The sequence below is a fragment of the Belonocnema kinseyi genome, chromosome 8, assembly GCF_010883055.1.
Source record: "Belonocnema kinseyi isolate 2016_QV_RU_SX_M_011 chromosome 8, B_treatae_v1, whole genome shotgun sequence".
Classification (NCBI taxonomy): Eukaryota; Metazoa; Arthropoda; class Insecta; order Hymenoptera; family Cynipidae; genus Belonocnema; species Belonocnema kinseyi.
The window spans coordinates 36,404,451-36,432,438 of record NC_046664.1 but is presented as its reverse complement, the minus strand read 5'-3'; the positions used below and the strand labels follow the sequence as shown (position 1 = coordinate 36,432,438).

The following is a 27,988-nucleotide window of genomic DNA, read 5'->3' as shown; positions in this document are numbered from 1 at the left end:
TTTCTCTTTTCGACCAGCAATCTGCGATCTTGTGACCCATTTTCTTGCAACTAAAGCACTTTATTTTCTTTTGCTCATCATTTCCTCTGAATTCATGTTTCTTGAAAAATTTTTTGCTTGCCACCATGGCATCTGGAACAAATTCTATATTCTTCTTCCTTGAGTCACTTTCCTCTAGAATTTTAATTTTCAAAACCTCTGGTGTAGGGAGCTCATCTCTTGACTTTATTGCGCAACTGAAGTTGTCAAAACTCTTGGGTAAACCTTGAAGTAATAAGATCGCCAACAAATCTGGATTGATTTCAACATCCATGTCGCCTAATTTATCGATGACATCAAAGAAATTTTCTATATGTGAACGTATATCTTCGTCATCTTCCATTCGTCGCATTGTTAATTGTGACGAAAATGAAGCTTTCTTTGCCGGACCCTTTGATTGATAAATTGACTCCAATTTACTCCATATTTCGTGAGAAGTTCTGCAACTTCTAATTTGTTTTAGTTCTGATTCACAAATAGCCCAAATTAAATGTCACTTAGTGATCCGATCTGCAGTGTCCCAAGCTTTCACCGCTGCTTCTGAAGCTTCGTCATTAGCTGTGACAACTGGTCGTTTATTTTCACCACAAACATTTTTCCAAGTATCATTTTTAATTAAAAGAGCTTCTACCTTGATTTTCCAGGTGTCGTAGTTCTTTTTACCAAGCATCTCAAGTCGAATTGAGTCCAAACAAAATTTTGGACAAAAATAAAAAAGAGGAAAGGAAAATGAGAAGGCAGCCAACCACATCCCCTTCCTTCTTTTTTTCTTTCTTTCGTGTTTTTTATTTTTATTGTCATCAAATTACAATAAAATAACATTCAAAATAAAAATAAAAAAATAAATAAAATTGCATTACCAACGTTTCGGCATTCGTACAGTGCCCTTATCAAGGTAACTTTTATTAATCTTTTTATTTTTATTTTGAATGTTATTTTATTGTAATTTGATAATAAAAAAAACGAAAGAAAGACAAAAAGAAGGAAGGGGGTGTAGTTGGCTGCCTTCTCATTTTTCTTTCCTCTTTTTTATTTTTGTCCGGAAATTTTTTTTATTTTTGTTTATTCGTTGTGGTCCAAATTTGGTCGTTGAATTTTTTTTAACAGCAGTTTTCATCAATTTAATTATTGAACGTTAAATAGGATTTTTACTTTGGATTTTATTCTAATTTAAATTTCTTAAATTTTGAGTATGAATTGATTACAATTCCACGGAAACAGAAATTTAGAAAAAATCAATTATTATAAACAAATTCTTTGTATATTTTTGGATTCTTTGACAAAAATACAAATGTTTTTTGGTATTCCGCGACTGAGATTTTACACTTGGACTAAAAGGAAGGTTTTTCTAAAAATTTCTGGAAAAAAATCATATAAAAGTATAAAATTGCCATAATTTCATACAACTTGTTGGAGTTTCAATGAGTGTCCGTTTTCACATAACTATTGAAAAATGACTAAAAAAAGTGGGAAAAGGCGGGAAAATAGGTACAATTCAAAAAGCTTAGAATCATTCAATTTTTATTGAGTATTTAACAATATTGAACAATGTCTTCCGCAACACAATTTGATCAAAACGCTCATAATCATGCATTTTTTGTTGAGTATTTAACAATATTGAACAATATCTTCTGAAATACAATTTGATATTTTCATCTTTATTTAAAAAAAAGATTACAAATTTTTATTTTTATAACTTAATTTTAACTTTAACTAAATCTAGTTTAGTTATTTTGTTTTGTTACTTCCATAAAACTAAACATTTACTCTTCAGTTAATTTCTGAGGAGACTTGACCTTTTCTTCTAGCCCATTTGTCACTTCATTTTTATTCAATTCAATCTCAGAGGGCGTGCTATTTTCAGAAGTAACTTTTTTTGTACATTCTTTTTCTTTTTCATCATTATCGTCAACTGTCTCATATGTCGGTGGTGTCTTTTTACGATTTTCCATGAGCTCTTCGAGTTCAGAAATTGGCGAATAATTAGGCCTTTTCTGAAATTAGGGCCAGATTTGAGCATAAAACAGTATTATTATTCATAATTTTATGCGAACATTTGAGGTAACTTTCGACCTCAGATTTTATATTTCCAAATTGTAAAATTATAACAAGACGAATTTTCCAAAATAAAAAATAATTTTTAAATAAATAGTTGCATTTACAATAAAGAAGTTGAACTTTCGGGCAAAAGAGATGAATTTTCAACAAAACAGTTAATTTTGAACCAAGAAGGACGATTTTTTAACCAAGAAAAATGACTCTTCTACCATCAAAGATGGATTTTTAATCGAATTTTTTTTTTAAGTTGTATTTTCGACCAAAAAAGATGACTAACAAAATAGTTGAATTTTAAGCCTAGAAAGATGCGTTCTCAATAAAATGGTCGAATTAAAAAAAAATTAACTTAAAAAAAATAGTTAAACTTTCAAGCCAAAAAGACCATTTTTTTAGAAGATAGTAAAATTTGCTGAAAAGTAGAATTTTCAACAATAAAGTTAATTTTTAACTGCAAATATCACTCTTCGGCCATAAACGGTGAAGCTTCTAAAAAAAGACGTATTTTCAAACCGTTGAATTAAATTAAACAAAAATGAATGTTTAACAAAATAATTGAATCCTCCACCAAATAAGTATAAAAAAGATATTTTTTGACCCAAAATAGGAATCGTCAAATTTTTAGTTTAAAAAATCAATTTTCAACAAAAAAATTAATTTTTAATCAATTACATTAATTGGAAAAAATAAATAAATTTTAACCAAATTGATGAATCCACAACCAAAACGATAAAATTCCAACAAAAAAATAAAATGATTTAATTTTAAAGAAAAACTACTTTTCGACAAGAAAGATAAATTTTTTACCAGAAGTTAATCTTAAGTTGAATTTTCAATCGAAAAATATAATTTATCAACAAAAAAAGTTAATTTCTTACCCCACAGTTAAATTTTCGTAATATTTTTGCAATTTTTCAAACCAAAAATATGAATTTTCAAGAAAAAAAGTTCTGTTTTAATCAAATTCTTGAGTTCATTAATAACTAAATGGTTCAACTTTCAGACAAAATAGAGGCCTTTTTGGACCACAGTTGCATTTTCATTAAAGAAAATTAACTTTTCTACCATAAAAGATTTTAAAAAAATGATACCTAATAATAGCCACCAAAGATGCATTTTGACCTGAATGGTCGAATTGTCAAGCAAAACAAAATTAAAATTGACCAAAAAAGCAGTTGAATTTTGAAGCCAAACAGGCGAATTTTTAGAACACAGTTGAATTTTCAACCCGAAAAGTTATAATTTTAACTAAAAAAAAAAATATTTGTTGAACCAAAATTGGAATAGTCAAATTTTCAGCTTGAAAACCTAATTTTAAACAAAGGAAAACGAATTTAAAACCAGTAGCATTCAACAACAAAAGGTGCGGTTTAGACCAAATTTTTGAATCTTCAATCAAAAAGATGAATATTTACAACAAACTAGAATAATTTTCTTACCAAAAAGACGAATTTTCAACCAAATATATCAAGTTTCTACCAAATAGTTAAAATTTCAACTTATAAAGGATAAGTTTTTAAATAAAAATGGAATAGATAAATATACTTATAAAAAATAAATTTTCAATCAAGAAAACGAATTTTCAACCAGGAAGATGATTTTTCCATGAAGAAGATTAATTTTCTACCACAAAATAAAAAAAAACGAACTATTAACCAAATACATACATTGGAATTTTAAACGAAAGATAAGATTTTTTTAACAAACAAAAAAAGTTTAAACAAATAGTTAAATTTTCGAAAAAAAAATAAGTCGGATATTCAAACAAAAGAGATTAAAATTCAACCAAAAACAATAGAATTTTTAATTAAATGTAGTTGAATTTTCAACTTATAAAAGACACATTTTTAATCAAAACTGTAATAGTTAAATTTGCATATAATAAACAAACAAAAAATGAGTTTAAACAAAAAATTCAAAATTTGCAACCAGAGAAAATCTTTAAAAAATGAATTTGTAACAAAGTAATTCAGTCCTCAATCAAGTAGCTGAATTTTCAACTAAAAAAGATGTACATTTTAAGCCAAAATTTGAATCGTTCAGTTTTAAGTTTAAAAATTATTTTTCAACAAAATAAAAACTAATTTTATACCAGTTTAATTCAACCAATATTCAAGTTTTAATCATATAGTTGAATCATCAACCAAAAAGATGAATTTTCAACAAACCAGATTAATTTTCCAACCAAAAAAGCAAATTTCCAACAAAATACATGAATTTTCCACAATATAAATTTACAGCTTATAAGGGATCAATTTTCAACCGCAAATGGAATAGTTAAATTCGCAAATAACAAAAATTAATTTTTAACAAAAATGAAATTAATTTTTAACTTAACCAAGTAGATCAATTAACAACACAAACAAAGAATTTTTAACGAAATAGTTAAATATTCAACCCAAAAATATGATTTTTCAGCCAAAAAGTTAATTTTCTACTAAATAGTTTTTAAGAAAACATTTTTTTCTTTTTCACGCCTGGGGAAATTTTAATTTATAAATATAATCGTAAGTATTAGGTTCTGCCTAAATTTATTTATAAACTACGAAATATTTGAATGAAATTACAAATCCACAACTTTCATTTTAATCCAGCAATTGGATTAATTATTGCAAATTTTCAAACTGGACTTCCAGAATTAATTAATTTCAAATTTAAAGCTCATTGAGAATGGTTAAACTGCGATATGCCACCTGGCGATGAAAATCCGAACTAGAAAGAATGGGTACAATATTAAAAGATGCATTTGAATTTGAGAATAAAAGTGTCGCTACATACATTAATTAAAGTTTATTTAAGTTTACAATGCATTGAAACTTAAATGAAATCATGAAATAATTGATTAAAAAAAAAAGTTTTTTACAAAAATGTGTTTTTTCACTGTAAAAGATAAAAATTCTATCTAAAACCATTTGTTTTTGATAAAGATTTGTTTTATTATTCAATCATTGCTTTAAACTTTACAAAACAATCTTAAAAACACGTTTATGCAAAAATTAAAATACAGGTTCAAAATTGTATCTACTCTTACTAGTTCAAGTTTTCGGCACCAGGCGGCGAGATGGTCGACCACCATTCCCAATAGAATGAAATCATTTAAATACCAGGGCCCAACTTGATTCACAATGTTCAAAATAACTCATAAGGCATCGAATAAACTCGGTTCGAAAAAAAAAAATTGTAAATTATAAGTCTGTGACAGAGCCTAAATTTAAAGCAGTAAAATTTTTCTCCGTCCAATAAAATTTTTAAATCTTTAAAGTAAAGTAACGAATAAGAGTAAAGAACGTTCCTCATACATACTTTAGCCTTGACTTTAGCAACATTCTCGATTGCCTTTGTTTCTTTAGAACCACGATCAGCTTTTAAAGTAGTCAAAATTTCTCTTGCTGCATTTTCTTTTGCTACTTTTTTGCTAGATCCAATACCACAGGCTGTGAGATTGCCACACGTGACTGTCATCGTAAATTCGGGTGAATTAACTCCAAGCATTTTTGCGCCAACACAATTATATGTTGGTAACAATTGCAAGGTTTTAGTCGTCAGTTCTTGGAGTTCAGAAATTGCTGACTTTAATATTTTCTGAAATTAGGGACATATTTCAGAATGCATAATACAATATTCATGGTTTCATTATTCCCCAACCATCACCCCCCCCCCCCCCCCCCCCCCACCCACACACTTTCAACAGAAAGCAGCAAAGAGGGGAAAAAATTCCTTTTTTGGTCCAAAATAACGTACATGAAAATGGTTGAAATCGCCTAAGTTTCATAAAGTAACATTAATTAAAGATATTCCAATATTATAAACACCAAAAAACGTATAAACATTTTTCAGCGGAAAAATTGCTTTTTTTTTCAATGTCATGTTTTAAATAAGGAATTTAATGCTCATTTTAGAACACTTTATAATTTGTTGATTAATCTTATGATTTTTTTAAACAAATTTAATCCTTAAAGTGCATTGTGGGTGTCAGAGACCCCAAGCAATTTCCAAACTCTTATAAACCATACTCAATTCGAAAAAATTGGGTAAGCGTCACCATCTAGCTTGAGTTGGAAACACTAACTGTAAGTAATGTCGTCAGTCTACTAGCAGCAGGTACTGAAAGTGGAGGTACAAAATCGTGGGGTCTTAAATACCCAGTGTGCTCTTAGTGAATGAAAAAGTAATTTTGGAGTCAATTTGTTGTTGAATTTTCATTGATTTTTGTTTACTTTCTAACGTAAGCATATCATATGAAGTGAAATAATTTATTTTTTTCCATTATTTCATACTTTTTTTCCTTTGTAGATGGCTTATAACTTACAGCAGCGCGTCATGCGAGAGCAGACTGTGGATGTGTTGAATGAAATATAATTGTTAAAATACAGTTATATGTGTCTCTTTTTTCAATTTCTTGTATTTTTATAGTATTACATGCCAAAGTTCCTCAATTTTTATGACAATAAATCGATTTAAAAGCAAACAATCTGATTCATCATTTTATCATAAAATTGACTTTAAACTGTGCAAAGAAATATCTTTTTTGAAAGCACCCATGTTGCAATATCTTTTTTATAAAAGTACACTATTTCAGAAGTATAGTCATACATTTTCAGGTTCAAATAATTAAAATTGCGTGAGTTATGAATTTTTAACTGAAAAAACCCGTTTTTTCACTTTATTCAATAATTTTTTAAACAAACTTAAAATAAGTGAATGGCTATAAAATCAACTTTACCTTATAAAATATACCTTAAACTATATCGGATAATTTTATTGTGACAAAATATTTATTAGGGGTTAAACAATACATTATTAAATACGCTGGGGTCTTGTACACCCACGGTGCACTTTGCCGTGATTTTTACCATGTATGTACTTTGAGGGCTAATAAGAAAATACATTATTTGGGCATTTGTCGACGGAAATGAGAAACTTAAATGGAAAGGACTGAGATTGGAAAAAAAGTTTTTCGTCGAAAAATTCCCAAATAATGCACATGCTTATAAAATTTGTTTCGAACATCGTGGAATTTATCAACTAAGTATGAGTGTTAATGAAATTATCATTAACACTCATAAATAAAAGACTGACATAAAAAAGTTGTTTATTAAATTTGTTTAAAAAATCATAAAAATTATCTAAAAATTACGAATTTTTTCTTAAATGATCATAAAGTTCATAATTTAAAAAAAATGAGATTGAAAAAAAAACAATTTTTCTGTCGACAAATGGTTAATTAATCCTTTTAATTATTAAATTTGTTCATAACATTAACAATAATAATCTCAAGAAGAAATGTCTTCATCATTACATTCATTTTATCCAAAGTTCTTGCAATATAACTTAAAAAAATGTAAAATTATGGAAAATCGTAAAAAAAACACTCTTTCAATAAATATTTTGTTTATAAAATTTAGGCTTGTTTATTATATAAAATTGGAATTTCTTTAATTAATGTTACTCTATAAAACTTAGGTGATTTCAACAATTTTCATGTTATTTATGAGAACCGGAAACATTAAATAGAAAAAATGGTCATTTTTTCGTCATATTTGCTCATTAAAAAAAAAAAATAATTTTTCGAGCTATAATTTTTCATAGTACGGAGCCATTCAAATATTTTGAAATTAAAAAAAAATTAACTCGGAATATGTGTACAGTTTCGTGTGTTTATTATAAATAATGCTTTTCTTTAATTTTCTTGGAATTCAATTAATATGTTTCATCTAAAAACTCATAATATTTAAATAATACTGAAAACATAATTAATCATTTCTTAGATTAGTCTCTAAAGGCCATGAATTTAAATCATAATTCCGAAAAAATTTTATTTTATCTTCTTAGATTAAAAATTCAGTATATATTTAAATCAAATTAATGTGCGTAATATATTAAATTAAATTTGAACCGTTTCAAATGAAAATATTGCAAGTTCAACAAGACAGATACATTTTTTTAAAAAAATGGGTGAATTTTCAACCACTTAGTTAAGTTTTTATAGAAAATTATTTTTCTACAACAAAAATTATCAACCAAAGTGATGAATTTTTAACTAAAATGATGAATCTCCAAATGAAATAGATAAATTTTAAACCAAAAAGATGAATTTGGAAAAAAGGAGTTCAACTTTCTACCAAAAACGACGAATTTTCAGTAAACTACATTAATACTCAACCAAAAAGTTAAATTTTAAACTAAATAAGATCAATATTCAACTAAAAGTAGAATTGTTTAATTTTCAGTTAAAAATATGGATTTGCCACGCAGAAAAGTTTTTTAACTAAACTTTTTAACTAAAATTATTAATCTTCAACTGGAATAGACGAATTTCAAACCAAAAAGATGAATTTCTAAAAAAAAGTTTAAGTTTCTAAAAATGAAAAAAAAAGAGAAATCCAAGTGAAGACCAATTTTCAATTAAAATGATGAATATTTAACTGGAATAGTTAATTTTTAAACTAAAAAGATTAAATTTTCAATGACAATGCTGAATCTTCAACCAAAAAAGAAAGATAATTTTGAAAGAAAAAAGATTAATTTTAAACTTATTTACCACCAAACAGTTTAATACTGAACTTGGCAAATTTTTATTTAAAAAAATTAATTTTCTACAAAAAAAATGTCAAACAAAAGGGATCATTTAAAAAATAAAATTATGAATCTACAACTGGAATAGGCGAATTTTAAATCGTAAATGCAAAATATTTAACTGAGATACTTAAAATTGGAGCCAAAAAGATGAATTTTCAAACAAGAAGATCTCTAACAAAAAGAATACTTTGAAACAAAATACAAAGGAACAATTTTCAAGCAAGAAGAATAATATCTACCAAAAAATACAACTTTTCAACTAAAATGATGAATATTCATCTGAAATAGTTGAATTTTCAATGAAAAAGATGAAGTTTTCAATTAAAATGCTAAATCTTCAACCAAAAAAAAAAATTAATTAAAGTTATTAATTTTAAAAATTGCAATTAAAAAACAAGCACGCGATTCCAAAAATTCCCGGACCTTAAACTTTAATTGGCAATATAAATTTCTGCAGAGTGAACGAAATTTTTTTTTTTTAATTATCGCATTTCAAAAACTTAACAAAATATTTTTTTTTCTTCGAAATTTTAATCTGTCTGGTGATGCACAGTGGGACAAAAAAAATTATCAAAGAAATTCAGTATTTGGCTATTTTTCAACGAATAGGCTCAATTCTTGTTAAGAAATTAACTAAGACTGCCTTTCTGATGACTTCTCGCTATGATAATATTTACGAATTATTAATTATTTAAACAATTTTCATTAAAAAATTCAGAGTTTAACTATTTTTAATGAATAGACTCAATTTTTTGTTGGAATCAACTAAAATGTCTTTTTGATCACTTTTTGCCACAATTTTTGTTCACTTTTCATACTTTTCTTGTGTATACAAATTGTTTAAATAATTAATAATTACAGTAAACAGAAAATTGAGCCTATTTATTGAAAAATATCCAAAATCTGAGTTTATTTATGAAAATTGTTTAAATAATTAATCATTTATATCACTCCATTATTTCTCCACACCAATAATATTTTTTGGTTAGAAAAACGAGCGTAAAGTGCTGAAAGGTGTAAATTTCGTGCAGAATTAAATCCTACAACTTTCCCGTAACTTTTACCCAAACCTACAGAAATTATTTATTTTTTCGGATTTGGAACGGAATTGGATAATCGCTGTCATCTATAAAAAATTTTTTTGAACGAGCCTAATTATACATACTTCAGGTGATTTAGAAGTCTTTGAATTTTTCATCTCATTATCAGTGAACAAGGCCGCACTCAATTTTTGTAAAACATTTTCTGTCGCTGTTTCTTTTGAACAAGGATTCATTTTAATCAGTGTCAGCATTTCAATTGCTGCATTTTCCTTGGCAATTTTCTTACTCGATCCTCTTCCACAGGCTGTGACATCATCACACGTGACTTTTATCGTAAATTCAGGCGAATTTCCAACAATTTTACCCTCGATGCAATCATACGACGGCAAAGATTTTCTATTTTTCATTACAAGTTCTTGAAGTTCAGAAATTGAGGACTTTCTTCTCTGAAATTTTGGACAGAATTTAAATAAAGTTATTGAGAAGTCATTCGATTTTTGGTGTGCCAAATTCATGTTGAAAATTATTAAACTAAAAATGAGCATGGTGGCCGTTTTAATCGAGTAATTAAAACTGAACTGCAAATTAAAGCACTCAACGAGGAACTCTTTTAAATTTTGAACTTTTGAAATTAAAGCTTAAGACATTTTTTTACTAAATTTGCTTTTCAACTCTCAATAATTTATACGTATAAATGGTTTAAAAATATAAATCCATTCTATTGTTTTTAATGCTCTAAATTAGAAACTCAATTAACGTAAATTTTGAAAATGATATATTTCCCAAAAATTTTTAGTAAGAAAGATTAAAAATCGAACGATATAATTTTTTTTTAGACTAAACAAATTTTAAATGTGCATTTAAATTATTTTTATTTTTATGCATTTCGTATTAATAATTGTTATTCATAAATTAAAATTTGTTTTGAAATATTTTATTTAATAATCTTCCAAGATCTAAATTTTGTTGAAAAATTTGAAACCTTTTCAAAATTTTAATTAATTCTTATTTTATCCTAGAACTTTTAAATATATTTTTTTATGATTCGAATTTTTCCTACAATTTTTTTAAATTATGCGAAATAAAAAGATTCAATTTTGTCAATCGTTTGAATTTTTAGAAATTATTTCACATATTTCCTCAACTTTAATTTTTCAAAATAAAAAATCATTTTATATTTCCTAGGAATCTTAAAAACACTTTTTTATTACCTTGAAACCTTTCAGAATTCTGAATACGCCTCAAACTTTAATTTAAAAATCTACAATTTGTTTAACATTTTTAGTACTTTTTTCAAAACTATATAATTTCCAAACATTTTCGGTTACAAAAATTAAAAATTGAACGATATAATTTTTTTAAAACTAAACATGTTCAAAGTGGACATTAAAATTATTTTTATGAATTTCATATTAATAATTGTTATTCATAAAGTAATATTTGTTTTTGAAGATTTAAAAAGATTTGATTAAAAATAATATTTCCAACTAAAAAACCATGTTTAATTTCCCAGAAATCTTAAAAAAAGTGTTATATTATTTTGAAGCGTTTTAGAATCCCTAAAAATATTCTCAATTTTATTTAATAATCTTCCAAGATCTACACTTTGTTAAAAAATTTGAAACCTTTTCAAATTTTTTTTTTTAATTATGCGAAATGAAAAGATTCATGTTTGGCAATTTTATAAACATTTTGAATTTTTTAAAATTGTTTACAATATTTTCACAAATTTATTTTTCAATATAAAAAATCATTTTATATTTCCTAGGAATCTTAAAAAACATTTTTTTTTATCTTGTTACATTTCAGAATCCTGAAAACGCTTCAAACTTTAATTTAAAAATCTACAATTTGTTTAACATTTTTAGCACTTTTTCAAATTATTATAATTTTCCCTAAAATTATTTTAAAATCCTGCAAAATTAATAACCCTAACTTTTTAATCTTTCCGATTCTTTTTTTTACAATTTTTCAAATCTTTAAATGATTTTAAAGCTGTTAAAACATCCTGTTACAATTCATTTTTTAAAAGTAAAATAATTGAAAATTTGTCCAAAAATGTTAATAAATCGTTATTCTCTTGAAACATTCCATGGTCCTTAAAAAGCTTTAAAATATTATTTCGAAATCTTCAAAAATCTACATTCTGTTTGAAATTTTTTCAAATCTTTCGAAGTTTGAACAATTTTTTTGATTCTTTCGAAACATTCAATAGCAAATTAAATTTTTTTAAGTGGAAGAATTAAAACTGTAACGTTCAATACTTAAAATTAGCTTTCTGAAATTTGAACGATTTAAGGTTTTCTATTTCAAATAATTTAGTTATTTATTGTTTAGTTTTAAATATTTTAATTATAATTGCTCATTTCAAATGAACAGTGAAATATCGCTAAATATTAAAAAAGTAATATTTATGTTAATTAAAAATTATAATTTGAATGGGTTAAACATGGAATATTGTAGACTGAATATAGTTGATAAAGTTTCAAGCAAGGTTGAATTTTTATCGGGAAATTATTTTATTTTTAACTGATTCAGAATCTTCTTAATTTATTAATTAAAATTCAATATTGATAAACTTTAAACATTTTTTATTAAAAATGTTCAATTTCTTCTTCAAATTTGCAAATTTTAAAATGTACGCTTAAAAACTAAAACTTAAAATCTTTTTAATTTTAAATTTAATGATTTTACAGTTATTTTAGCGTTTAAAAAAGGTAAAAACGAACTGATTTTAAATTGCATTATTCCATGTAATATTCGTGTTATTTTAAGTGATTGGATATATTTTTGAGATTTTTCTTATAAAAATTTAGAAAAATGCTGGTCAAAAAAAAAATGCACTGTCATTTACCAGTTAGTTGGTCCAGTGGCCACCCTGAATAGGTCAAGAACATTTCTCATACATACTTTAGAAGTTTTCCCATTTTCCACTATAGGGAATACTGAAAAATCTTCACCATTTTTGGCAACACTATCGACCTCTGTTTCCTTTGAACCAGATGAGATTTTAAGAATTGTTAACATTTCTTTTGCAGCATTTTCCTTTGCCACTTTCTTCGTAGATCCAATTCCACAGGCCGTGACATTATCACATGCGACTCTTATCGTAAATTCGTGTAAATTGTTTCCAATTATTTTATCCTCAATACAATCATATATTGGGGATGCTTTTTTATGTTTGACCATAAGCTCTTGGAGTTCAGAAATTGACGACTTGCTCATTTTCTTCAATTATATTTGAAAATTCCTACAATAATATATAATTGTTAATTAATTTATTTATTTCGATGCATACCGAAGACACACTGAAGCCCATCAAACATCAACCATCTTTAAATTAAAGCATTAAAGGTTTTTCAATTTCGAAATATGAAATAGAAAAAAAGGAACAATTTAAATAGAAATGTTCAAAATAAAAATCTCAAGTTTTATACATTCAGAATCAAATAAAAATTCTCATTAAACAATTTCTAAAATAGGGTAGTTCAAATATTTTCTTTTTCGAATTTCCGTGTCCACCCCAAATTGTTTTGAATACACACCAAAAAATCGTATATAAAGGTTCCTCAAGCCCCATGAAGTTTAGCACGTATTTCCAATCAGAAAAATACATGTTTGTAAATTTTTCAGATTCGTCAATATAAGGTGTATCCAGTTGACCCTTAACATTTTTCTTAAAAATTTGCAATAGAATGAAAATCAAAAATTACTTTTAAAATGTCTTCCTCCATAAGTATGTTTTATAGGGACTCAAAAAACCCCTACCTGTGAGTCAAAATTTTTATTTTGCGAGTTTTTTGCGCTATTTTTTTACAGTTTTTATAAGTAAAAATTGTTTACAATATATCAAGTATTAAATTCTACTGATGAGTTGATGTTTAAATTAATTTTTGAAATAATCTACTGAAAATAATAAAAATAATTGTTTGTACAATTTACAATAATATTCTCTGAGAATAATACTATAAAGTTGTAGTTTTTTAAACATATTCAGCGTTTAACTTTTTAGTAATGAATAAATAATAAATGAACATCAAACAGAATAATTTTTTTAATAGTTTTCCATTTTTCCGGAATGAATTACTGATTTCCTTTGTTAATGTTTTAAAAGTATTAATTTAAGTGAAAAGAATTTCAGTAACTACTTTAAAGAAATGTTACATTCAATTTCAATATGGTCCATACCGAAGTTTATTCATTATATGTTCATAACTAAAAAGTCAAAGCAAAGTCAAAATTTCAGGAAACCCGCAACTTTATAGCATTATTATAAGAGAAGATAGTTTTAAACAATAATAAATTATTTAAACAATTACATTTGTTAACTTGATTTACTTACTACCTCACTAAAATCAAAAAGTGGACAAGGAATGGGAAATTTTACAAAAAAACCGCAACTTCCTAGCATTATTCTAAGAGAATATTCTTTAAAATTAAAGTAAATTGTTTCAGTAATTTATTTTTGTTAACTTTAATTATTTCTTCGCTCTGAGCAAAAAATTGAAAAATTCAGCTAAACCGGCGACTTTCTACCTTTATTGTAAGAGGAAATTGGTATGAAATATGATAATTTTTTTAATCAGTTTGTACTAAAAGAAACCGTAAAAATCATTATCAGAACTAAAAACTCGCAAAACTTAATTTTTTATTTATGGGGGTTTTCGGGCTTATACGGGAGAAATTAAAAAAGTCATTTCAGGGTGACCGTTGTAATCGACGAAATAAATTCCCGGTCAGTTCCCGGTTTTTTCGGTTCGCAAACATTTTGCACGGTCAATGAAATTTAAAAAATGGAACACTAAAGCTACAAAATTTTCCACATGAGGCTATAAAAACTGAGCTTTAAATGAAAGCACTTAAAGTGGAACTGTTAAAATTTGAACTTCTAAAATTCAAAATTTAGAAGTTTTTAATTAAAAAATTTTTTATTCAAATGCTCAATAATTTACGCGTATAATATTGAAGGTACTAACATTTTTCAATATACAAAATATAAATCCATGTTATCATTTTCCATCTTGAAAAATCTAGAAGTTGTTTTAAATTGGTTTTAAATTTAAAATTATTTTGGAAATTTTTTCAGAACTTCTAAATATCTGTCAAAATGAATTGAATTTTTTCTACAATTTTCAGAAAATCCTGCAAATTTTAGAACATTTATTTACAATTTGGATTTATAAATAACAATTTAACATTTATTATTTGTAGGCGAAATTCGAGTAATTTTAAGAGATATGTTGAAGTTTTTATAAGATTCAAACTTAATGTTAAACTTGAAATGATAGCCTAATATAAAAGAAAGTGTAGATTTTTGCAGATTTTAAACAAAAAAATTAGATTCTTTTCAAGAATTGTGAAAGCCTTCAAAAGACTAAAAACATTTTCTTAAGATTCCTAGGAAAATTAAAAATAACTTTTCATTTTGAAAAATTACTTTAAGAGAATATTAAAAAGTTTTTCAAAGATTTAAAAAAATTGTAAAAAAAGATTCTACAAGATTTTAAGAAAACTTCCTAAAATTTGCATGATAATTTTTAATCTTTTTAAAACTCCTAAATATCTCTGATTAACGATTCCAGGTTTCCTATGTCAAACAATTCAGTTAAAGATTCTTTACTTTTAAATATTTGGTTTCAATTTACATGTCTTAAATAAAAATTCAAATATTGCTAAATATTCAATAATTAATCTTTTTTTTAATTTAAAATTTCAAATTGAATGGGTTACAAATTGAATATTTTAGGCTCAAACAATATTTTAAATTTAATAAAATCCTTTAATTAAGAATATATATTATGAAGTTATTTTTAAGTTGAAAATAGTTTATAAACTTTCAGTCACACGTTCATATTTGTTTAATGACTAAGATTTTCAAATTGAAATCGTTTAAGTTTTAACGTTAAAATCTGAAAATTCTTAAATTTTGAATTGGTTTAAAATCTTTTTATCAAATCCTTTTTGTTCACTTATTATTAATTAAAGTACAGAAAAATTAACAAAGATTGATTTATTTATTAAATAAAAATGTTTCTTATCCAAAACTTTCAATATCAAAGTCTTTTATTTTTTATTTGTTCAAGTTTTTAAGAAAGCATTTTAAAATGATTGAAATTAAAAATGTAAGCTTAGAAATAAAAATTTTAAATGGGAAATTTTTTAAGTAAAAAAATTTGGAATTACACATTGTAAGCTAAATAATAGCATAATTGACAAACATAACAATTCCACTAATTATTTAAAAACTGTTAAAATCGAACGTGGACAGATTTTTCTTCTACAAATTTCTAAAATTCCAGGTCAAAAAAGAATGCACTGTCATTTCCCGGTTTTCTCGGTCTTAAAAAATTCCCGGTCCAGCGGCCACCCTGAATTTTTTATTCGTATTCTATGGCTGAATAAGAATAGAAATATTGAGGGTCAAATAGATACGCCCACTATTGACGGTTCTGAATAATATTTTCAAACAGTCTTATTTTTTGTGGAACATATGTGGTAAACTTCATGGAGCTTGCGGAGCCTCTAAATATACAAAAAATTTGCATTTATTTTTTTGCGGATTCGAACAAATTATGGGGGGGGGGGGATAATATGCCTGAAAATTAAAAAAAAAAGTATCCAATGCATTTGTTGACTGAATTTTTTAATTGCGAAAAATTTAATAATTGAAACGATCAGATTTCGAAATTGTAAACTTTTAAGTTTAGTACCATTTCAAATTCCCTGATTTATACTAAACTTTAAACCAAACCGTCTATAAAAAATCTTCAAATTATAAAAAAAAGTTGCAGCTCGAAAATATTTAAAACTGAACAATTTTGAATTTAAGCCATTTTTAATAAATTGAACCTTTATCATTTTTGGTGTTTTATTATCCACAAATTTATATTTTGTTTATGATTGTCCGTTTTCCTTCATACCAACTACGTTTTTTTTTTAATTTCTGCAATAATATTTGAGTTATGAATTAGTTATTATTCCATAGAAAAATCTCTAATAGTACTTATTCCTTCGTTTCTAAGCATCGGCAAATTGAAAGAAATTTCCAATTCTTGAGTTCAAACTATATTTGAATTCACTCAGTTTTGAATCAGATTTTAATTCTCCTTGGAGTCTTTAAAATTCACAGAAAGATCACACAGGATAAAAATAATTGTTTTCACCTGAAAGAGTGCCATTTAAGTATTTTCTTCAATTGGATAATACTTTTCTTTCGTCGATTCAAGGGAAGAATTTAAATTTTGTACACGATATATTATATTTCTCAGAGTAGAACCGCCGTTTATAAAATTGTAAGAGGAATTATTAGTTGCATTACAATCGTTATATGTAATTTGGGATTGTTAATTCGAGGCCATAATCTGTCAAGCTCTGTTGAAGCACAAAAGCGAGCAGACAGTATGATATATAGGGCTCCTCTTAAAAAAAGGAAGACTCCACTCAGAGTGATGTCATGGTAAGAAAAAGAAAGGCAGAATTTAAAAGTTCGGTTACGACCGGATGTGGTTTCGCAAACGTACATTTTTGCGATGAGGGGGATATCCAGGTTAATATTGGTCATTTCAAATACTCGATTCACCTTCGTCCGTTTTACGCATTTAATTTAAAACAGCAGAGATATTAAACAGATTCCCCTGCTGGCTCCAAGTATTCACAATTTTGTGCAGTAAATTAAAATTCAAAAAACCTAATTGTTTAAAAATAAAATTAAATCAGAACTTTGATTATTTCACAAAATCAAAACTTGTGCTAAATTGTGCTCGACAAAAGTAATCTTTTTTCCGTCTAAGAAAATTCCGTAAGACTAAAAGTTCTCAAATAAAACCCAAAATATTAAATTCAACCAATATGCAAGATCAAAAATAATCAAATTTCTAAAAAAAAATGTGTTGAGCTCTGCTTGGCAACTGCAATCTTTATCCCTCTTACAAAAGTCTGTAAGACCAACAGATCTCAAATAAAAACCAAAATATCAAACTCAACACATGTGTATAGGACCATATTAAAATAAAAAAGCCCAAAAGTCAAAAAACATACAAATAAGACCCAAAAATAATCAATTTTCGAAAAACAATAGCTTGTATTGATTCATGCTCAGAAAAAGCAATCTTTTTCCCTGTAAGAAAATTCTTTGAGATAAACAGTTCTCATATTAAAATAAAAAATACTAATGTCAAAAAAATATACAAGACCCAAAATAATCCAATTTTGAAAAACCAAAACTTGTGCTGAATTGTGTTCGACAACTGCAGGCTTTTTTTCTTAAAAAAAATTCTGTATAACCAACAGTTCTCAAATCAAAACAAAAAGGCTGCATTTGTCGAGTACAACTGCAAAAGTTTTAGTTTTTCGAAATTTTATTATTTTTAGGCCTTGTTTGCTTTTTTAATTTGACATTTTTTATCTTGATATGAGAACTGTTTGTCTCGCAGAATTTTTTTAAAGGTAAAAAGATTGCATTTGTCAAAGAAAACTCCGTATTCGTTTTGGTTTTTCGAAATTTGATTAGTTTTGGGTCTTTTAATTATTTATTTTTTGACATTTGGGTTTTTATTTAGGAACTATTGATCTGGCAGAATTTTGTTGAAGGGGAAAATACAGCAATAAATGTTGAACTCACAGAATTTTCTTAAAGGGGCTCCATAGCATTTTTCGAGCACAATTCAGCACTTTTTTTGGTTTTTTGAAATTTCATTATTTTTGGGTCTTATACATTTTTTGACTTTTGAGATATTTTATTTTAATATGATAACTGATGGCCGTACAAAATTATGTTAGAAGGAAAAAAGATTACTTTTGTCAAACTCAAGTTTGGATTTTTAGTCGCGGTTCTTGCAAAAAAAATTTTCTAACAATTTTGCCTGTAATTTTCGACTTTTCCAAAAAACCGTTTACAGTAAAAAATTGCACAACTCTAGCACAATTTAGCAAAACTTAAATTTTGTTGAGATATTAAGTTTACGGTTCGAACTCTCGGAGAATTATATAGCAAGCTGAAAATACCATTTTATTTTCTACTTCAGCATTGCTCTTTATAATGATCGGGAAACTTTTATTCCCTTTAAATTTTTAAAGTGAAAATTGCCAAGAGTCGATATTTAATTTTCACTTGATTGTTAATCAGATTTAATTTTTTTTAAATAATTCAAGAAAATAAATGTTTCAGAAAATTTAGATTCAAAAAGTATAAATATTTTTCATTTCTTTCGACGAGACAAAATATTTTGTACAATAAATAAGTAATACAAAATTATTTTGTTTCGAGCGTATTTTGCATTGCCTACAGTTAATAAAATAAATAAAACTTTGTTAATTGAATACTCAAAATGCGAACGCTTTACAAATTGTATCAGGGCTATAAATAAGTGAAACATCTCTGACTTTTTAAATATTAAATCGAGGAATTATCTATTTTTTAGATTTGGTACGCAATATACATCATCCATAAAATTTCGTGAAATCCTTTCGAATCGTTTAAAACGCCCTAAATGCTTTAAAATCAGATAAAATCCTTTAGAAACCCTGAAATTGGTTGATATCCTCTAAAAATTCCTAAAAAATCGTTAATATTTTTAAATGCATTGAGATCTTCAAAATCACTTGAAATCTGTGGTAATCCGCTGAAATCTTATAATTTATTTTGAAATCCTGTGATTCCCTTAAATATGGTGAAATACCTAGAAATCTCTGAAATCTCTGTAATCCGTCGAAATCCTTAGATTTCCCTTGAAATTAAATTTTATTTAATTTATTCCATAAAGTTCTCTTTAAATCCACTGGAATTCCTTAAAATCATTCAAATATCACCCTACGAAATTCTTTCAAAATACTTAGAAATTTTGAATTCTTGTTAAATTCCTTGGAGTTTTTTTAATCTACCCTAAGCTCTTTAAAATCCTTCACATAAATTTTGTAGGTTTTTAAGTTGAAATCTTTTTAATAAGATTCTTTTTAAAATTGTACAATATGAACAATTTAAATCCGAAATTACACAATTTTTAGTTTTAAATTCTTTGAAGTTTTGTTAATCATACCCTAAGGTCATAAACTGCTCAAAATCCTTTAAAATTTCTTGAAATTAATAAAATCCCTGAAATATTTGAAATTCAATTAGAAATACTTTAAATTCGTAAGATTTCAAGTCGAAATACATTACATTTTTTTAAATAGTTGAATTTTCATGCAAAAAATATTACTACCAAAAGTTGCATTAATTTAACCAAATAGTTGAATTCTTAAATAAATAGTTAAATTTTAAAGCCAAAAAGACCAGTTTTTTTGAAGAAAATTAAATTGAAAAAAAGTTAATTTAAAACCAAGAAAGGTGACTTATCTACCATCAAATGTGAATTTTTAATTCGAAATGCATTTTCAACTCATAAAGTATTAATATTCAACCAAAAATGAAATAATTAAATTTTCAGATAAAAAATTTGTTTAGCAAACAAACATAATTTCAACAAAAAAGCTAAATTTTCAACCGAAGAGGTGTATTTTAAAAAGAATTAACTTCTAAAAAACAAGATCAATTTTCAAGTAAGTATTTCTAGTCCAGGCATTATGACGAAATAACGAGTGAAAAAAACGTTTTTTTTTACCAGTTCCAAAAGTTACTTTTGCATGACACGATAATTTTCAATGCATATTAGAGCAAAATGTCCTTTTTTTAATACTTTTGAGGCAAAAAAGTGATTGAAATTGATTGAAAATGTGTAATATGTTTCCATTTCATTAAACAAACCGTTTTTAATTAATTTTTATAACAAAATCTTATCCTAACCACCTTTAAGTACTTTTTGAGTACTATTGTAGCAAAAAAGTAATTATAATTTATTAAGAACGTGATGCACATTTTTTATGAATAAACAAGTCGTTTTTTGATAATGGTTTATAATAAAATCTTGTTTTAGCCACTTTTAAGTACTTTTTGAGTACTTTTGTGTAAAAAAAAGTGATTGTAATTGATTGGCAGTGTGTAATATGCTTTTTTCATTGACACAAAAATAGTTTTTTAATCATTGTAACAATATCTATTAATTAATAATTTCTCTGTATTTGATTCCATACTTCATCTTCTTCGCAGATCATAAAAATACAGTCACTCCAGACACTTTTACCAAGTTTTGAAATCTGTAATACTTATCTTGTACAAACACTTGATCTCTTGAGAGTTTTACGATTGCGTGTTTATTACAAAATTGATAACAATTTTAAACTGATGTGTTAAGTCTGTAATTCATTTAATTAACGATTTCAATAATAAATCAGTTTTTAATCCCAGAATTGATTAACTATTGATTTTGCAATCACTTAAATTTGACGCATTGAACTATTTTATGAAATTAATTAAAGAACTTTTAGATATAACTATTTTTTACTTCTTTATTTATTAAATTTTTAAAACAATAAATTACATTTTATGTGTAATCACTTTCAACTAATCAATTACTTACTTATTTTTAATGCAAAAAAATGGTCGCAGTGTGATGGACGTAAGTATGAAATTAAATGCAGAAAGAGTGTTCATTGGAAGATATGGTTACAATTATTAAAAACTATTTTTATAGCAATAAAAAAATACTACAAATTGCAAATCATTTTTAATAAAAATATTTTCTTATTGATAAAGAAACATATTAGACATTCTTAATCAATTAGAATCACTTTTTTGCCACAAAAGTACTAAAAAATGACCAAAAAGTAATCATAAGTTTGCGGTACGCTCAGGTGTCTTTATGCAGGAGTGTACTTTTCCAAGGTCATATCTCGTGAGCTATTAAGGCTAGGACCCTTTTTTTAACTTATGCTAAATTGACTCCACTTTCATTTATTCTCTAGGAATTTTGTCGTTGAATTCACAGGTAACGAGGTATTTCACAAAAACGCAAATTCTCCGGTTTTAGTCAAAAATTAAAATAAAAATGAAATTTTTTAAACCTTGCAATTCCCAAAATAATAGGACTAAAAGACTTTTCTCAGATGTGAGCAGATTTTTGTAGAGCTTATTCCATCCTCGAGCATCATTAACGCAAACTAAACTTGACATGATTTATTTTAGAAAACTAAACTCCACTTGTTTCCCGTAAAAACAGGCAAAAATGGTCAACTTTGAGGGGTTATAACTCATGGCCTATTATAGGTAGAGCATTGTTCTTTTTTTGTAATCACAGAAAAATTGAGCCTTCTTTCAGACACGTGAAATACTTTTCCGTACAGTAATTTTCAATATATTATTACTCGAAACCTATGGAAGGTAGCGGATTATTTTTTCAATCAAATTTTCTCATGATTTTATCCTTTTTATTCTTCCTGTTTAAAATTTTGCTCTAAAATTAAATGGGAATTATCCGTCCACGCAAAAGTAATTTTTAAAACTGTTTTTAAAAAACCGGTTTGGTAATCGATATGTTCTAGCATTTTTGATATCTCATTAAAAGCATTGAATGTGGGATTTTTTCGGGAACCAAACTACTAAATGCCTAGACTATTGCATTTTTAACTAAAAAGATGAATTTTTAACCAATTGCTTAAATTTTCAACCAAATTTTTAAATTTTGAAGTAAAAAAGAATTGTTTACAAAACAGTTGATCTTTCAACTCAAAAAATCGATTCTTCAACAAAAAAGTTAATTTTCTACCAAATAATCAAATTTTCATCAAAAAGTTTAATTTTTGACCAAAAATATGAATTTCCTACAAAAAAAAGTTTACTTTCAATTAGGTAGTTTAATTTTCTACCCAATTTTTGAATTTAAAAAGATTAATTTTATACAAAGGAGCTCAATTTTCAACTGGAAAATATGAATATAAAACAAAAAAATTCATTTTTTTAAATGTAGTTAACTTTAGACCCAGAAGTTGATTTTTTAATAAAAAGGAAGAATTCTTAACCAAACATGTTTTACAATGTTGACATTTCAACCAAAAAGGATTTTATTTTGAAATCAAAATCAGTTGAATTCAACCAAACAAAACGCATTTTCAATAAAATAGTTAGACTTTAACTAACAAGGATTAATTTACAACCAAACAGTTGAATTTTTAAACAAAAAGGATGAATTTTCCACTAAAAAGATCAATTTTCAATTAAAAATATAAAATTTCATTTTAAAATAGAAATTTTAAATCAAATATGAAATATTTAAATGTTTAGTTGATAAAATTAATTCTCAACGAGGACTAAATATCAATTTTTAACAAAATAGTTCAATATTCAATAGAAAAGATGAATATTTAGCAGAATACATAGTTCAACTTTCAACCAAGTAGTTGAATTTTTAAACCAAGGAGATGAATTCCGAACCAAAAATATATTAGTACTGTTTTTAAGTATAAATATTTGGATTTTTCAAATATGAAGGTTTTTCCTTTTTCAATTTGTACAACTTCTTGCACTCATTCAAAATCCACAAGAAAATTTTTAAATAAAAGACATAGTAACGTAGTTGCCTTCTTTGTCATCTTTGAATTCTCAAGTTCTTTTCTCGTCCCAGTTTATCCAGTTTTTTGCATTCTTTTGAAATCTATATGAAAATGTTTAAGAAAATGAAAAGTGATAACTTTATTTTAGATTTTCAAAAAAAATTCTCAAATACCCAACTTTTTATTTCATACATTTTTTAACAATAATATGCACTGATATAGTATATTTACCATAAACTTTCCGTTTGGTATTTTTTTCGGTAAAAGAATTAATTTGTTTGAAAATAATTTGTTCTCCGGAAAAACAAAAAAATACGAAACGGAAAATGTATGGTAACTAGACTATATCAGTACCTATAATTCCAAAAAAATTAATGAAAAAGGGGAGTTTTTGAGAATTTTTTTCGAAAATCCAAAATAAAGTTACTATTTTTTATTATTTTTTTAACCTTTTTCTGGATTTTGAAAGAGTGCAAAAACTGCATAAACTGAAAAACAAAAAACCTTCATACCTCATAAATTGTATAATCTCACAATTTTTCAAGTAAAATTTGCAAAAAACTTCTTGTAACTTTAGAATTTTAAAATATTTCTAAACAAAAATCTAAAAATGTGTTGACGTCTTAAATGCTGTATTAATTGAAATAATCCGTGTCTCCTCATTATCCAAGTACAAAAACAGATTTCATACTTAAAGCTAACCCCGAACATGTCACCCTGAATGATTTGAAATAAATTCGGCCAGTGCAATATGGAGCAATTTGAGAAAATAGTAGCATTATAGTGTGATTTTTTTCAAAATAGCAGCAAAAAAAGTGTCAAAAAGTGTCATCAGTGGCGTGAGCCCGAGATCTTTAATAATTTAAAAATTACACGTTTAGGATGCACTTAAGATTCATTTCTCAAGACGTAAGGATTTTTCGAAACACAAGAGACGATACCTCGAAGGTGTCGCGCATCGATTTACGCCTACTCATATACTGTATAAAAAATTCCTTTGTTAGAAAACGATTCCTCGGTCGCGAAGTCGGTCTCCCTATGAGTCATAAAACCAAGAAACGGGACCTGTGACTCAGAACCCGAACTTGCCAACAACGTCCTGACCAGACTGCATTGGAAACATTTTTCGGTCAATTTTGCCCATGATAATATGGCAGTGCTTTGCGCACGAATTATTTAAATAATAAAATAAGAAATCGTCACGGAATCGACTAAAGTCTTCGGAAGAAATTCCCTGACAATTCCAGGTAGTTTCCGGGTATCTCAAGATTTTTTCAGGTATAATTTTTCATAGTACAGAACCATTCAAGTATTTCGCAATTTTTTTAACAATCAACTGGGAATATGTAAACAATCTCGCAAGTTTATTATAAATAATGTTTTTTCAGTCCTCGTCAATATCTATATTTTCAAAAATAGAACTATTCACATGTAGAGCAAAATTACTGTGTTTTTTGTTTGTGAAAGTAACTATATTAAAGGATAAATGATGTCTTAATGGTGCAACTTTCTAGGGATTTAATTAATATGTTTAATTTAGAAAGCTCTAACCAATTATTATATAAGATATTCTTAAATATATTATCATCGTCGAGTAATTACATAAATAAATAACATTACAAAAAATCATTAATCATCACTTCAATTTGTTCCGAAAATTCGTGAATTCGAAAAATAATGCAAACAAATTTTTATTTTATCTTCATATAACTAAAATACAGCGCATATTTAAATCATTAATATTTTAAATGATAGATTCCAGGTGAAAAGATACCCCCTAAATACAAAGGAAATAAGGATGTGTTTTAAGAAAATACTTAAATATATTCTTTGAAGTAAAATTCATGTGAGCACTATATTCAGTTCAATTAAAAACATTTCCAATTCCTAATATATCAAGTAAAAATTTCACTTTTTTAACAATATAGATACATTCTTAACCAAATATTTAAATTTAAAACATAACAAATGAATTTTCTGCCAAAAAGGACCAATTTTTTTGAAAATACTTGAATTTTCAAACAAATATTTGAATTTTCAACTGAAACAGAACATTTTTCAACAAAAAATGGAATAGTTAAAATTAAAGTTCAAAAATTAATTTTTGATAAAAACAAGGAATTTTCAATAAAAATAATACAATTTTCAACCAAACAGATAAATTGTCACCAAGAAAATTAATTTTCTACCAAAAAAGACGAATTTTCAACGAAATTAATGCATTTTTAAACTAATAGTTAAATTCTCAGTCAAAAAAAAAATGTTTAACCAAGATGAGGAATCTTCAACTTGAATAGTTGAATTTTAAACCAAAAATATGAACTTTCACACAAAAAATAACTTTCAATAAAAAGAAAAACGAATTTTTAATTTGAAAAATACATTTTTAACGAAAATGATCAGTTTGTAACTATAATACTGCATTTCTAAATGAAATAGTTGAATTTTACACATAAAAATATGTATTTTCCAGTAAAATGATGAACCGTTAACTGGAATCGTATTTTCATTCAAAAAGACGAATTTTCAACCAATTCTAAACTAAAAAGGATACATTTTCAACCAGAATTGTTACATTTTTAACAAAAGAGATAAATTTGCAATTAAAATTATCAATCCTCTAGCAAAACATGAGTTTTTAACAAAAGTTTAATTTTCTACCAGCAAAGACCAATTTTCATCAAAAGACTTGAATTTTCAAACAAATGGTTGAATTCTTAAATGAAAAAGATAATTTTTCAAAAAAAAATCAAATTGTTAAATTTAAAGTTTAAAAATTCATTTTTCATCCAAAATAATTAATCTACAACTCCAATAGTTAAATTTTCAACCAAAACATGAATTTTCAAGCAAAAAGTTTTACAAACAAGAAGATTGATTTTCCACCAAAACAGGCGCATTTTCATATGATTCTCAACAAAATACATGAACTTCCAAGTAAAAAAGATCAATTTTTAACTAAATAGATGAATTTTCAGTTAATAAAATTAATTTTCATTTAAAAGAAAAATTAATTTTTAATTAAAAAAGTATATTTTCAAATAAAGTAATGAATTTTCAACAAAACTGATGAATCATTAACTTAAATAGTTGAATTTTAAACCAAAAAAACAAAATATATCAATTTTCAACTATAAAATATTTAGCAACCAAAATATAATCAGTTGCCTTTTTAGTTTAAAAAATTATTTCCACCAAAAAGATAAATTTTCAACTAAAATAATAGAATATTCAACTGGATTAGTAAAATTTTCAGTTACAAAAAATTAATTAAAAAAAAAATTCTAAAATTTTGTAAAGCTACTTTTACAAATAAAAACAAAAGATTTTATATTACAATTTTAAACAAATTTACGCACGCTCTCGAATAGTTCAATAGCTTCATAGTTCAAGAATTTGGCAGAAAATTAAACTATTTTGATAAAAATTCAAGTCGTCGGTTGAATGTTAACTTTTTTTTTTTTGAAAATTTATATTTTGAGGTTAAAAATTCCACTGTTTGTGGGAAAACTATATTTTTGGCTTCAAAATTAAACTATTTGATTACAACTAAATTCTTTAGTTGAAAATTTACTTTATGGTATAAAATTCATACTTTTGGGCAGAAAATGTAACTGTTTTGTAGAAAAATCATCATTTTTAATTGAAAACTCAACAATTTGCTAGAAAATTAATCTTTTTGTTTAAAAAATAAGTTCTATTTCAAACATTCAACTGGCTTGTAGAAAACTCGTATTCTTAAATCGAAAATTCAACGATTTGGTGGAAAATTAAACTATTTTGTTGAAAATTTAAGTCGTTAGTTAAAAATGAACTTTTTTGTTGAAAATTGAACTTTTTGTGAAGAAAATTCGCCTTTTTAGCTTGAAAATTACAAAATTTAGTAGAAAATGAAACTATTTGGAATCAAATTTATTTTTTATTTGAAAATTAACCTTTTTGAAGAAAATTCATGTTTCTGGATAAAAAATGCAACTGTTTTGTGAGAAAATCATCTTTATGACTTGAAACCTCAACAATTTGGTAGAATTTTGATGAAAATTCATGTGGTAGGTTAAAAATGAACTTTTTTTGTTGAAAATTCAACTGTCTTGTGACAAATTCGTATTTTTAGCTTAAAAATTAAATAATCTTTTTGGCTCGGAATTTTAACAATTTGGTAGAAAATTGTTGAAAATTCAAGCGGTCGATTAAAAATAAACTTTATTTTTGAAAAATCAACTGTTTTGTAACGAATTCGTATTTTGAGCTTGAAAATTAAACAATTTTATAGACAATTAAACTATTTGGTTTTAAATTTCCTTTTAGTTGAAAAATAACTTTTTTGTTGAAAATTCCTACTTCAGGGTTGAAAATTCAACTGTTTTGTAGAAAAATTGTCTTTTTAGCTTGAAAATTTACTTCTTATTTTTTAAATAAACTGTCTTGTAGAAAAATAATCTTTTTGGCTCGGAATTTTAACAATTAGGTAGAAAATTGTTGAAAATTCAAGCAGTCGGTTAAGAATGAAATTTGTCTCTAGCTTTAAAATGAAACAATTTAGTAAAAAATTGAACTATTTGGCTTCAAATTAACTTTTTTGTAGAAAAGTCATATTTTCAGGTAAAATTTTGACCGTTTTGTGGAAAAATCATCTTTTTGGCTCGAAAATTCCACAGTTTTAATAAAAAATGGTTGAACATTCAAGTGGTCGGGTGAAAATTAACTTTTTGTCGAAAATTCATATTTTGGGGTTAAAAATTCCATTTTTTTGTAGAAAATTGTGGGTCCGGATGCAATAAGGGCACATAAAATTTTTTCGTGCGAAAACGAAGTCCCCTGGAGGCTTTAGAAAAAATTTTCGAATTTTA

The 27,988-nt window shown here is 25.7% G+C and overlaps 1 protein-coding gene across 1 annotated transcript in view; it reads right to left on the bottom strand.

Moving 5' to 3' along the window:
* Positions 1-1,543: 1,543 nt before the first annotated feature.
* LOC117178948 (interferon-inducible double-stranded RNA-dependent protein kinase activator A-like) overlaps positions 1,544-27,988 on the bottom strand; it is a 27,951-nt gene continuing 1,506 nt past the window's right edge. Inside the window, exons 2-5 of the mRNA XM_033370527.1 lie at positions 12,627-12,966; positions 9,839-10,162; positions 5,398-5,676; positions 1,544-2,033 (exon numbers count right to left, since the gene is read on the bottom strand). Of these exons, the coding sequence (XP_033226418.1) occupies positions 1,803-2,033; positions 5,398-5,676; positions 9,839-10,162; positions 12,627-12,941 (1,149 nt within the window). The 5' untranslated portion in view covers positions 12,942-12,966 and the 3' untranslated portion in view covers positions 1,544-1,802. The remainder of the gene's footprint in view (positions 2,034-5,397; positions 5,677-9,838; positions 10,163-12,626; positions 12,967-27,988) is intronic.